General features: G+C 37.5%; 1 protein-coding gene across 2 annotated transcripts in view; it reads right to left on the bottom strand.

Annotated features, from left to right (window-relative positions):
- RUFY2 (RUN and FYVE domain containing 2) overlaps nucleotides 1-13,437 on the bottom strand; it is a 28,330-nt gene that overhangs the window by 5,156 nt on the left and 9,737 nt on the right. For both annotated transcript variants that reach the window (XM_082286158.1, XM_082286159.1), the window contains 8 exons: nucleotides 11,848-11,909; nucleotides 11,221-11,286; nucleotides 9,399-9,468; nucleotides 8,096-8,197; nucleotides 7,530-7,646; nucleotides 6,788-6,955; nucleotides 5,520-5,617; nucleotides 1,554-1,673 (listed from right to left, as the gene is read on the bottom strand). In XM_082286158.1, coding sequence (XP_082142284.1) covers nucleotides 1,554-1,673; nucleotides 5,520-5,617; nucleotides 6,788-6,955; nucleotides 7,530-7,646; nucleotides 8,096-8,197; nucleotides 9,399-9,468; nucleotides 11,221-11,286; nucleotides 11,848-11,909 — 803 coding nt within the window. The remainder of the gene's footprint in view (nucleotides 1-1,553; nucleotides 1,674-5,519; nucleotides 5,618-6,787; nucleotides 6,956-7,529; nucleotides 7,647-8,095; nucleotides 8,198-9,398; nucleotides 9,469-11,220; nucleotides 11,287-11,847; nucleotides 11,910-13,437) is intronic.

Raw genomic sequence — 13,437 nt, 5'->3', positions numbered from 1 at the left:
ACTCACAAATGCTTTTCAAAGTAAGTTTATTTAAAGGACCAAGAACATGGCATAATTTTGAAGAGCTGACCTTTGAAATGAATAAGAGACAACTAATCACAAAATTCTGAAGTATTTTTAAAACATGCATAAGGCAAAGCCCCTTAACTTTATACAGCTTGTTTCTAAAATAAACCAAACCAACCACAGTGTCATTGGTGATGCAGGCAATGATTGCAGATATCTCTGATACCATAAAAGTTATTTAATTTTACACCCTTGGATGTGAATCTTCTATTTTAGACTAAGGTTTACAGCATTTTGAACAGAACTGAAAATAAAGGGGAAGGACTTTAAATTAATATTTTTATTGAGCTTTCTACACAGGTGAGGTTCAGCATAAAGAGGCATACAGATTCTATCAACTTAACTGAACTTCAGTTAAAGGAATTAGGACTACTCTGATGGAAGACCCGTTCTAGCTGGAATTTTAGTATTGGTTTCACAGAAGAGTTGGTGTTTAGAATGTTATGGAGAATGCAAAGAGTGGAAGCACACTGCTCAACCTTCTAGATCTAAACTGTGCCAAAACAGTAGAAGAGGAAAAAAAAATCTCAGAGTATTCATGCAAGGTCTTTTGATGGGAAACCTACATCCACATTAATTTTCCTCTTTTAAAACCAAACCCACTTTTAAAGGAAAGACTTACATTTTGGGACACTACCACAGCATCTGGCTGGAAAAGAAGTGAACATGACCTGGAGGTTTCAGAACTGCAGAATTCTAAGGCTGGGGTCTGAACTGTTCTTTTGCCCAAATCTGCAGAGGTGACTGTGGTAGTAAAGTGAACATTTGTCATGACAGTTGAACAAGTGTATTAACATTCAGAGTTCTCAGAGGCAGGGGAGTGCTAATAGCTGGATTGGAAATCACTAATTTTTAAGCCCCAATCTTTGTGCCAGAGATTTACTTAAATAACTGATACTTTATCTTCCCAAAGACGGAAAACACCTGTCCTTACAGGGAGCTTTTAACATTACATATTGATTTAAATTAGTACTGAAGGATGTAACGGGAGAAAGACTAGAGGGTTGGCAATTACATTAGTTTTTAACTTTTATGACTCCAGTGGATTTTCACTTTTTATTTCCTGTGCAGAGGTCGTTAAACCCCTTCTACCTTATTCTTAAGCTGGATAAACCAAACCACTGTTATGCCATTTTAAGTTACTTGTGGGCTTTGTTAAAGCGTGTTTTACTACTACTCCACTACATATTTCCCTCACTTAGGATAATTTCCTACTGAATTAAGCTGGCACTTTTAGCCAAGAAATAATGCTGTTCTTCCCCTTCCTTTCAAGCTGTATGTCATTTTAGAGGCATCCAAAGCCAGCTTGGCTTTCTTGGAATGACATATTTCCATCTGCCTTGCCAGTACCTAACATAAAGACCTTTAGTATTTACATTCTGTTCAAAACCATTTAACAACAACCAGCCTGTATTAGGACAGAGGACATATTGCAATGTAGAATGTTTACTGCCGTGCATTTTTCCAAACAGGAAAGAAATACTCACAGCTGTTTCTCCTTCTGGGAGAATTCGTTCTGCAGGCTTTCAGATTTATTCACATACTCCTGTTTAAGTTTCTCATCCTCAGCCTCAGCCTCCATTTGAGCCTTCTCTGCTTGCTGCAATCTGGTGTAATTCAAATCAACTTTGGGTAAAACTGAAGCTAGAACTAGGGTGTAGAGGGTGAAGAAGACAAATAAAAGAAAAATGGGGAAATAGAAACATTTCTAAATAAAAACAAAGTTTGGGGGAAACTCACAAACTCAAACGAGAAGTCCATACAATGCCTAGGGAACTAGCTCCTGGGTTTGCATATAGTAAGAGAGTAATCACTGTAAGTAATCACTGTTTTATTTTATGCTCATGAATAACAGGTGCCAAAGCATGATACATATTTTAGAATTGAAGCATTTAACTTGATGCTTTTCTTTTTCCTTTAGCATATGTTCATATGTTATTTTTGAAGCTTTTTTTTCCCCCAAGTAAATCCTGTACTTGGCTTGCACTAATCACCCATTAAGACAGGGCAGAGCATGTGTTGTGCAAAAGCAGCTCAAAACAATTGAGGCATAAGGTTGCATACAGAGCACTGCAATCAGACAGCAAAAAACTTAACTAGCCTAACACAACAAAATACAACCTGACAGGTCCCACTACATTTATAGAACTACCTCAACTACATCATAATTAATTTAAATAGTCTGTATTAAAAATAATGCATTCTTACACTGGTTAAAATAGCTCCATATTATAGACAAATAAAAATGATTAATCAAGAAATGAGGGATTGTTTTTTGATTTAATCTTTTATTTCTGAATTCCAGGTTTGTTCAGCTGACACTTCCCTTGGAATGCATTAGTTCACTGTGGCTCCTCTCTGGTTACCTCTTCAAACCAAAAAAAGGTGTATGTAATGTAACAAAAGTAAATGTACTGAAAGGGGACTTGTGCTGTATCATGGTTGCACCTGTCTGGAGAACACAAGCACCTGTAAAATACCACTGAATGTCCCCATCTGATGCACCATGTTCTGCAAAACTGTTCTAAGGGCCTCTCAGGTAAGTGGTGGGAGAAATCAGTGAGATGGTTGGTTTCTCCCTTCCCAGCCACTCACCAAACAGAACAAATCCCAACTTGCAGTGTCAGCTAAAAAAAAGATGTGTCAGCAACATGTTTGCATTTGTGCTTCTGCTCATGAAGTTGCACCAGAGGGAGTTTCCAAAAGCTGCCAGTAAACAAGTGAAAAAGGCTGGAGTGAAACTACCTTATAAAGGGTGCGCTATCTCACTTAACTATCCCAGGGGTTTTAAGAATGCTCTCAGTCACATTTGCAATGGTAGTGCACAGAGGGCCAAAACGTGGGAAGGACAGTATTGGGAAAAGCAGGTCCCTCCCCTGTGCAGAAGCTGAATGAAACTACAGAAGACATCAACACCAAAAGCACGTTAAACACTTTCCTAAATCACAAAATCAACTGCACAGTTGTTTCCACAAGCAAGGCAGAAAGGGAGCTTGCTACCCAGAAGCTGCAGCACCATCCCCTAGCCCAGAGCCAGGGCTGGCTGCTCTGCTGAAATTCAGGCAGATGCTGAGCTGGCCCCAGTTTGCAGCTGGATTTGCCATTCAGATGATACTGGGGCAGATACTTGTTTGCATAATGACAGTGAGATGGGTAAGGCTCCCCTTTCTGCTATGGTCTACCTGTTGTTCTTATTCAGTGTTTCTGATTTGGGTTTTCTTTGCAGATGGAAGATACTTATTTTTATTTTTCAGTAGCCAGCTCATGTTAAAGGCTTTTTCTGCCTCCAAACCAAGGAATAAGCTAGTACATAACCATGCAGTAGAAATCCTTTCTGTGTTATTGCATCCTGTCCCCACTTTTTCAAACACATCCCCTTCTGCTGCAAAACACAGATTATTTTCCCAGTCAACTTCCACTACAAACTCCGAGCAAACATCAGGAAGCGTATTAAGGGCAGTCAGCAGCCTAAACTCTTCTTTCTGCAGTGCAGGCAAGCAGCAGCTCATAGCAGAAATATGAGTTGTAAAGGCTGCCTAATGATGCGTGGAGGGAGGGAAAAGGGTTTGGGCACAACCACAGGTGCTGATCTCAGTGTACACACAGCCAGGCAAGATCCTCAGCTGACAAACAGGTTAGGCAGGTTCAGGATCTGGGCCCTAATTGTAAATCCTACTCACTACTACACCTACACCAGGGCAGCTGTGCTAGGCAGGAGTCACAGCTACGGACTTTGCTGGAGCGCTCTGTCTCTGTCTGGAGTCCCACACAAATCAGGCTCCAAACACATTTTCACTCTATGAGAATATTTTACCCCACATGACATCAGGGAGATGGAACTGTGCTTTAACTGCTTGATGCCCAAAGCCTATCATTCCTTCACTGTACACACAGAACATAGATGCTGACACCACCCTCTTTTCTTACATCCATCATTCTGATAGAGCTCAACTCCTTCCCTCAAACTCCTGTCACTCTGTTTAAGAAACAGTGCTAGTTACAACCACAAAACCCAACAGAGAGCGTGCTTTTGGGATAAATACAGCCTAAAAGTGAAAAGAATAAGCAGGGGAGAAGGGAAGTATTAGCCAGAAGGGCTACTTTTTAAATCTCTAGTACCAAAGAATCAGAAAAATCACTAATTAGAAACAAGCGTCATAAAAATGTACAGTCAAAGTAAAGATATCTAACCTCTTAAAATAAAATTTGACAAAGAAGTGATTCAATAGCATTAGAAAACTAGCTTACATTTGCTTAATAATAGTGTAGTAATTTACTTTTTTTTCTCTCTTTTTTGTTTTTTTTAGGAGGGGTAAAGTGAGATCGGAGATGATGTTCTTTCAGAAAACAAAACAGAACCCAGCTACGATCAGTTACAGTGCAGGATTTCTAATACCACTTTAAAGTTTTAATTGGAAAATTCTGAAGTCCTATTTTATCAGCAATAATTTCAACACAAGAGATCTGGAGGAGCTTTCAGAATGATATATCCTTGACAAGTTTATACTGGTGCTGAGCCTCATTGCTGGCACATTTGACGAATGACATTGCAATAGTCCTAGTTTGAGTTAACAGATCTTTGTCACTTCATGAATGCAGTGGACAAAAATCAAAGACAGATGAAGGCAGCAAAACAGTAAAAACAAAAATTGGGATAAAAGAATAAAAAGAAAAAGAAAAAAGAGGAAAAAAGGATGTCAATAAAAGAATATTCATGTCACTAATTTTTTTAATACATAAGCATGTTTTTCATAATCAGATTTAAATGAAAAAAAAGACATGTCAAACACCGACATGACAGGGCTTATGGATATGTTATATTTTACAATTAAAAAGGTTAATGTTGCATATAAGGCCACTAAATTAAAACATATGAATCACATTTTAATATTATGTAGTACATGCAGTCTAACCATAATGTAAATTTGAATTTTGGAATTTTAGTCTTTCACTTTTCAACCTTTCAGCATGAAAACTCATTAAGTCATTGAAAATAATGGCACTTCCAAAGCAATGGACAACAATTACAACAGCTTCAGCAAACAACCAGTGATCCTTGAAGGCATTAATGTTTATATTAAGCATATGCTTAAGTATAAGCAAGATTAATGCTTCAGTTTCTATTGCATTTCATTCAGGTGGGGAAAAAAAAGTAGGCAATAATGAATCAGAATTTTGAAACAACTGAAAGAACAGCTTCTGATATCAGCATAAAAACCTAGGACCAGAAGAAAGATGGTAGAGGAAGAAAACTGAAAGATTAAGTTTGTATTTAAAGTGAGTGTGTTTGTCAAACAGAAAAAAAAAATCCAACAGCAAAGCACTAATTAGAAGCTTCAGAAAAGTCTGGTGTAAATGTTCTAGTTGAAAATTACATTTCAATGGCTGTAGGAATGCAGTAGGATGTAAGGGGTTGGAGTAATGAATGAAGAGAAACAAAGATGGGGCTGTACCTTTGTTCTAGTTGTTTCATAGTTGCATTAATTTGATTGGTCTTATCCTCTAACCGACTAATTATTTCATTCTTTTCTTTCATAGCATCTTCAGAAACCTGTGTTATAAAAGAGGTTAAAACTGAAATTGGTATAATTACACCACTATCTCATGGGGGCTTTTTCTTCGGTATCTGAAGGGGAAAATGTTGAAATGGCTTCAGGTTTTGATTCTTTTTAAAGATTGCCTTCTAAAAACCCTTGAGGACAGTATGTAAAATCTTATGCCTAGAAAATTTGTAGTTTTATACTTTACAAGCGTAGATGCTATTTAATATTCAATAAGTAAAAATGTTCCCCTTTGGTTTCCTTCCTTAGTTAATCAGTTTGGAAATCAACTTAAATTCAGTGACCAAGTAGCCCTTCAGAACCTTACCAATAAAGAGCTAAGATGCTCAGTCCAGAAAATCACCAAGGTTCTCCGACAAATCAAACCCCCACAGATCCTAACACTGGAGAATATTCTCTTCGTATTTTTTTCTCCAGCTCTATTTCTATTTCTCTACCTCCGGTCCAGTTTCCTCACACTTGCAGATGCAAAAGTAGAATCCCTTGTCCATCACCTCAATTGTCTCTCCGCAGCGTCCTAATTTTTTCCCCTCATTCTGCCACAGATCTGTCTGGTTTCTTGTGCTGGTTTTCATAATTTATTCCATACATCAAATTCATGTTCAGCATAAATAACTCATTGGTATTTGGTCATTTGTTAACTGCATTTGGGGTCTCTGAGATCCATATTCTCCCAAAAAAGGGATTTCATTGTTAGAGATTTTTTTAATTTGTTAACAGAATTAAAAATAAACCCAAAAGTGTAATTAGCTTTTTCCATTTAACATAATCTTGTCTTCCTTCCCTTACTTTGGAAGGTCAGGGCTTCTCTTCAACTCTCCACTATGTGCCTACATTCTTCTGGCTTTTTAATACAACGCAGGCCAAAGAAAAGTCATTGCTCCAGTACACTGTTACTCTCTCTGTTTCACATAGGATATTATTAGGCCATGATCTTATCCTCACACTTTTTTCTTGCCTAAACCCAGAAAGTGACTGCCTTAAGAACTTCTTTTTGTGAAGTTATGTTTGCATGGGTAATGTTCCAAAATGTCAAGCTGACCTAAGAAGCGCAAGGAAACCAAACCAGGGACCAGCAGCATTCAACTGAACAGAATGGTAATAAAGCATTTCTCTCCCTTTGATCCTTTCAGCAGTTTAACAGCAGATTGTCCCTTTACCTGCAGCTTTTGGTACATTTCCACATTAATTGCTTTAACTTCATCAAGCTGCTGCCGCAGGCCGATGAGGGTGTCCTGCTTCTCATGGATATCTTTCTCCAGCAACTTCATGGCAAGCTCTATCTCGTGTTTCATACTAACTTGAACCACTAGCTCATTCTCCATATCCTATAAAACACAAGCACAATGCAACACAAAGTATTTAAATAATTATGTAACATTTTATTTCTGTTTTGAAACTCCAACAGAGCTGCAGCACCACCTATTTTACCACTTCAGAAATTCTGCCCCTCTTTAGCTTTGCAAATTACCCATACATGTTACACTCATACACTAACTGACCAATGGGGCTTTTTAACTTTGGGAGAAGACAACTCATATTTCAATAAATTACCCTGCCAATGTTGCACAGAGTTGCCTATATATTAATTACAAAAATAGAACTAAAGTATTTGTATTTTCACAAGAAAGATTTAGCATAGATAGAGAGCATACAGTATTGCTAAAAACTCACCTAAAAATTTATCAAAGAAAAATGTGGGGTTTTTACTGTTCTTCAGCAATATTATTATAGAAATATTGATGCTCTGTAAAAATTCCCTTTTTATTATAGGCAGTTAGAGAAAAGGCTATTGAAGTAAATTAAAGGCAGCATCTAAACTCAACAAAAGTAGAAATATTCCTACACTGAGCGTTCTGCAGCGCAGTCTGCTGCAGAGGCGCAGTGCCAGGGAACCCTCACCTGTCGCAGCTGTGCCTCCTCCCGGAGCTGCCTGCGTGCTTCATTGTACATCTCATCCAAGCCCTGCCTCGAGTGTTTGTATGTCTGAAGCTCTGCTTCAACATCCACTTTAGTTGCCTACAAAGATACAGAGGTTCTATCTTTCTTCATTGCAAGTTCTGCAGTTTAATGGCATAAATTATAACACTTGTGAGGAAGATAAAGAAAAGCCTACAAACACATTCTCCAAGCATGGGATAAACATAGAGCTGTTTCTGCTCTGTGGCCATTGGTTTGAGAATTGAAATGAGAATTGAGTAATATTAACATCTATACTGCAGTACTGTCCTCCTTCAGTGTCACTTGAATATGCAAAATATACATAAGATAATAAAACAATCTAGTGTCCTAGAATTTTAATTTACTTATGCCATTTATAAAACTCCACAGATTTAATAGGTCCTTTCCCTCATGAAAGTTATTTCAGATTTGGACATGTTAAGCTTACTTCAAGACAAGATGTACAAATTTAGAACAAAAATTAACCACATTATGTTAAAATATTAGAAGTGGTAAAACTAACATACCTCTAGATGATGCTGCGTCTTCATTAAAATCAGAGTATTTTCACTCCTTAATTGATGGTTTTCTTCCTGAAGTTTAATTATATTGTTTTTGGCTATTGCTAACTGAAAAGAAACAAACAAAAAAGCTCACTTTTTTGAGTAGAAATAAAGAAAAAAATATTCTGATGAATGCAAGACCAAGACACACTCTGCTCTATTCTCCCTGTCTGCCAAACAGAGGATTAGTTGTTTTTAAAGAAAACATAAAGCTCCTGGTTTTAGTAATGAGTCATTTTCATTACACAGCAGCAGCATGTTCAGGATACTTCACTGTTTCATGTCTGGTGAAGAACATGCTTTCGTTTCATTGCTTCATTATGACTTAAAGATACATTATGACTTAAAGACCCTCAACTCTCATTCCTCATCCTCAACTTTTTCTTTCCACTTGGCTTCAAGTTCATCCTGGTTTATTTCCTTTTTTTGGCATCTTAATATATCATACGGAGCAGCTTACATAAGAAAGCCTCCTCCACATGAAAAACGAACATATTTACAAAAGATGACACTTTATAACTGGGCCCTACAGTATATACACTTTAATGTCAGAATTATAAGCCAAAGAATCAAAACAGGTGGACAACTGGGCTGAAGGCTTGTAAAGGAACCAGAACACTCTGAGAATTAACACTCAGAAAAAATGTTTTCACTCTATCTGGGTACGTTATTCACAGAGTGAGCTAGCTATCCCTTCAGCAGCTGAATTTAGAGTTTTCAATTTTCCACTTCATTACCTTAAAAAGGTGCTCTGTCTTATAAAGCTAAAAATATTGGAAACCAGTCAAGCATTAAAGGTAACCAGAAATATAGGCTATAAACACAAACCCAGAACTAGACAAATCTAAAACCTGTATATAAGCACACAGTAAACAAGCAAGAAACAATCCTTTGGCTACAGCTGAGAACTGGAACAGAAATTGCTTGGTGAACTACTTTTGTCTCTTTGTAGCAACTGGTGTCATCCATTCTGGACTAGTCATCTGCACAAATCAGACTGACATCTGGCATTAAGAAAGGATTCTCTTCTCATTTTTTCCGAAGTTGGAAACTGTAACATTCTACAGAATTAATTTACTGATGCTAGAGGCTACCTGGCAAGCTGACTTCAAAGCCCTGCAGTGGCTGCCCCTCTTCGTTAGGCCAAAATAAAGGTATCTGAACATATTATCCAGAACTTCCATAGATTAAAATAATGCAAGTATATTTAGAAAAACAGTCTTTGAGAGAAAATAATATGCTATACATTACTAAAATAAAATAGTACCTCTTCAATCAGTTTAGTGTTTGACTTCTCCAGTGAGTCAACTCTTGCATGTAGACTGCTAACTGTGCTACTGAAAGAGAAAAAGAAACAATGGTGTTCAAGATTACATCAAAACCCATTCAACCAAGCTCAAAAGCTTTAATGCAAGGTACAGTGATTAATGGTTAAGAGCTAAGAGGTCTGTTCCCATTATTGGAGGTTTTCCTAAGAAAATTACTCTCCTTTGTTGAACATTTATGTACTTCTTTCCAACTCTCAATGTCATCCCTCTAACTCAAACTCCTGGTTGGCTAAAACTTCCCATGTGCTCTCCCCTTCCTTTATCCTCACAACTATATTGCATCCAAAAGAAAAACAAGTTCCCTTAAAAGACAATCCCAGTGTTCTTTCGCCAATATAACAAAACCATTCTCCAGATTCTCTTCCTCCAAAACGCATTCCTTTTACAAAATCATTTGTTTCTCCACATTTTTTTGAGATTTGTCCTCAGGCTCTTTCTTGATGCTTCTTGACTTTATTTAGGAGTCTCATCAGAACTTTATTGCCTTTTATTACTCTGTTGTTTTTTACAGTATCAAATTACATCCAGGCCTTTTCCATAACCTGATTGCCTACTTCTACAGGAAGCACCTTTTTTTTGGCTGCACTTCACACACAGGGAAACAGAAAACCTATTCTGTAACACCATTTACTTTTTCACATATTTCTCTGTGGTGTCCTCGGAAGTTGCCAGTTCATTAAGAACATCAGGGAAGAGAAGATTAATGCATTTTAGGATGTCTAAAAAGGAACAGCGGAACTGAAGTAAAACAGAGGAGAGTTGCTGAATCACTGATCTGGCAGGAAATTCTATGCATAAACCAGCATACGAGAACACACAGAGGCTCACCTGGATAATGGCATCAAACAAATAACCACTGTTCTTACTTGTGGTAGTTCCTTTCTCCTCATTTTCTTTCATTTTGCTCAGATTTTCTGTGCTGTTAAGGTTTCTGCTCAGTGACAACATTTCAGAGCAGAATATCCTTACTCCAACAGGAGCCTTATAGCAACCAACAGTCCAGATTACCAGCATTAAAAACTTTAAAAGATGATTACATTTCAAAAAGGATCCAGATCACCTGTGCTACAGATTCTACAGAAGTTCTTTGTGGCTTTGTTGTTTGGTTTTGGTTTGTTGGGGTTTTTTAGCTTTTTAGCTCCTCAGACTGTTTTGTTTTGTACAATACTCCTCATAGAATTTAAATCACTGTTCTTCTATATTCACAGTAACAAACACAGTGGTGGACTAGGTTTGTTACATCCAGCAAAGTAAGGGGAAAATGCTGCTTTCCTGAAAATTGTTTCAACAGGAACCACAACCTACCACATACAAGTAGCTTCTAGCAAGCAACGAGCTTATTCAATTTCAGTCCTAGGCATTAAAGCAAAAAACTAAAATATTCTGAAAGGCAAAGAAATAAAAATATACAGATTCACCAGAACACTCAAAACTACTTCTGACAAACTGTTAAATAGAACACAGTTAGAATCCAGACCAAGCTTTTCCTTCCCATGAAGTTATGAATCATGAGGACGTTCACCACTCTGGCCTGCTGGTTTTGTGTTTCTTTGAAGAATAAAGGTTTTGACTGTCCAAAAGCATGAAAACTGACACTTCCTGAGTGTCTCCAGAAGAGTGTCTTTTCCTACTTCACTAAATCTTCAGCCTAAACATGAAGAATTTGCAGCTCTTTCTCTGAAGTTCTCTCACAAAGCTGTGGTACAAAAGGCATTTACCCGTAAGCCTGCCCTGACACCCATACTTCAAAGTAATACTTACTTCAGTTGCCTGTTTAGTTCCTCAACATAATTCTTTTGGTCCAATATTGCAGCAATCTGTACATTTCTAAAGCAAGTACAAAATAAAATTAACTTTAACAACATGCTGTGCTAAACTATGGACTGAAAATACACATATTTACCATATGCAAATGTCCATCTTAATCGTGTTCTTAAAAAGAAAGGAAGCAACTTCATCTCACACTCATGAAGGCAATATATCAGTGAGACACAAAAAAATCCAATGCTTTAACTGCAAATGATTTCTCTACATGAAACATAACCTACACAGTCTGAGAAGGATAAGGATGTTTATTTACTCTGCCATAACTCTGGCTCTTTTAAACACCTACCAAACCCCAAGCTGAGGGCTTAAATGCCTGTAGGTTCCTTTTCACTGCCACCTGGCGAGCCTCCACTACTTGGGGGCAGTAGTGATGCTGCTGAGGTTTCCTTCAGACTGCAAATATTCTTCCAGCTGACTAGTAACACAGAACAACACACTGGGGCATTTTTCTCAGGATCAGAAGATTTCATCTTAAGGGAACGAGACTTATTTCTAAAAGAACAGGCCCCAGCCAAGAAATTGTTAACATGCAAAATTAGGAGGTATTTTGTGAGGACATACCTTTCTTTACCCCCAATGTCATCATCACTCTTCAAATACACAGAGAAATCAATCACCCCAACCTAGTGGAAAGCAAAGGTACAGCTTCATATCATACAAATAACTGTATGGTTATTTGGCTGTTGGTATTTACAGCCTTGTACTTATGTAATTGATAAAACCTCAGTTACAGCATTTTTAAGATTCGTCCACTTTCAGCCAGAAGCTGAAAAACCTGAACTATAACACTTTAAACAAGATTTTACTAAGTTTAGTGTTTACTTGGTTTATACAATGCTCTCCTGTCAGGATCCTGTTTGTTCTTTCCATGTCTTTTCTAAAAATCTCTCCTCCAAAAACTTTTTTAAAATATATTTTTCCTATTAAAGCAAAATACCATCACTATTAAATAAGGTGAAATGTTCTATCTCTAAAAGTTACCTTAAATCAATTCACTATGGCTGCACAAACACATTTCACGACTGAGCAGTATTTTTTTAACATGCCAAAACTACACTCCTGGCTATGACTTCCATCAAGCTCCAGAAGTTTCCCTTTCTGCTCAATAAAACCTGCTGCTTCTGGCTTCTCTGAGAATGTGCCTTCTTCATACTACTCTTCACAAGCAGAATAATTCTGGATATTTTACAAATGTCAGATTTGGACAAATTGCATTCAGAATCTCATCTGCACAGCCACTACTACCTTCTCAAATCGAGTTTTATCTCTCATGCAGCAAGGCCACCAAATGACCTGGATAACAGAGGCATAGCTAGCAACAGATTTTGTGATCCATAATACACATTTAATTCTCAACATGGAAGAGCAAGTTGATAAGTTTTCTGTAATTACAGGCCTGTTGATGTTATATTTTCTTTTACACAAGATCAGTGCCTGAAACCAATACTAGACAGTAACTAGAACAAACAACTGAGGACAAGTTAACCACATGATTCAAAAGCACACACACCCAATTAGCTGTGATTTTTCTTTCCCAGAGGAACTGTTTTTTCATCAAATACATACTGAATATAGTAATAACCACTTAAACTATTATGATTTTTTTCCACAAAGAAGCTGAAAAAAAAAATCAGGGCTGAACACAGTCCACATTTATTTACAAATACAGGTGTATCTGCCTTTAAACAGAATCTGTTAATATTTTCTTGGAAAAGATTAAGGTTAAAAGTCAAAGCCCGTTGTAAAGCAGGAAGAATTCCAAGTCTTGCTTTGCAGAATCAAAGTAGTCACCCTCTTATGAGGTCATAAGTGAGTGTTTGTTTCAGGTCCTTGTATCATCCCTGTGATGTCCCAGAACAACAATAAATGAACCAAGCAGGGTAAACTGATCATGGAACTATCCTTGTCCCACAGAGGAAAAAGATGGGTCACACAAGTGAGATGGAAAGAGCTCTGCATTGCTACAACAGCTCCCATTTGAGGACAAAGCACAAAACTTCACCCTTGCACTCTGACCATTATCTCAATCTAAACGTCTGACCCAGCTGGTGATAAGGGGGTAAGGCAACAGCCCCACAGATCCAGCAGCTGGATCATCACACCCTGAACAGTCTCTATGAAGATTTCTAACAAGTCACAACTCCAAAGTAA

This window comes from Coloeus monedula (genome assembly GCF_965178545.1).
Source record: "Coloeus monedula genome assembly, chromosome: 8".
Taxonomy (NCBI): Eukaryota; Metazoa; Chordata; class Aves; order Passeriformes; family Corvidae; genus Coloeus; species Coloeus monedula.
This window is presented reverse-complemented; position numbering and strand designations above follow the sequence as displayed.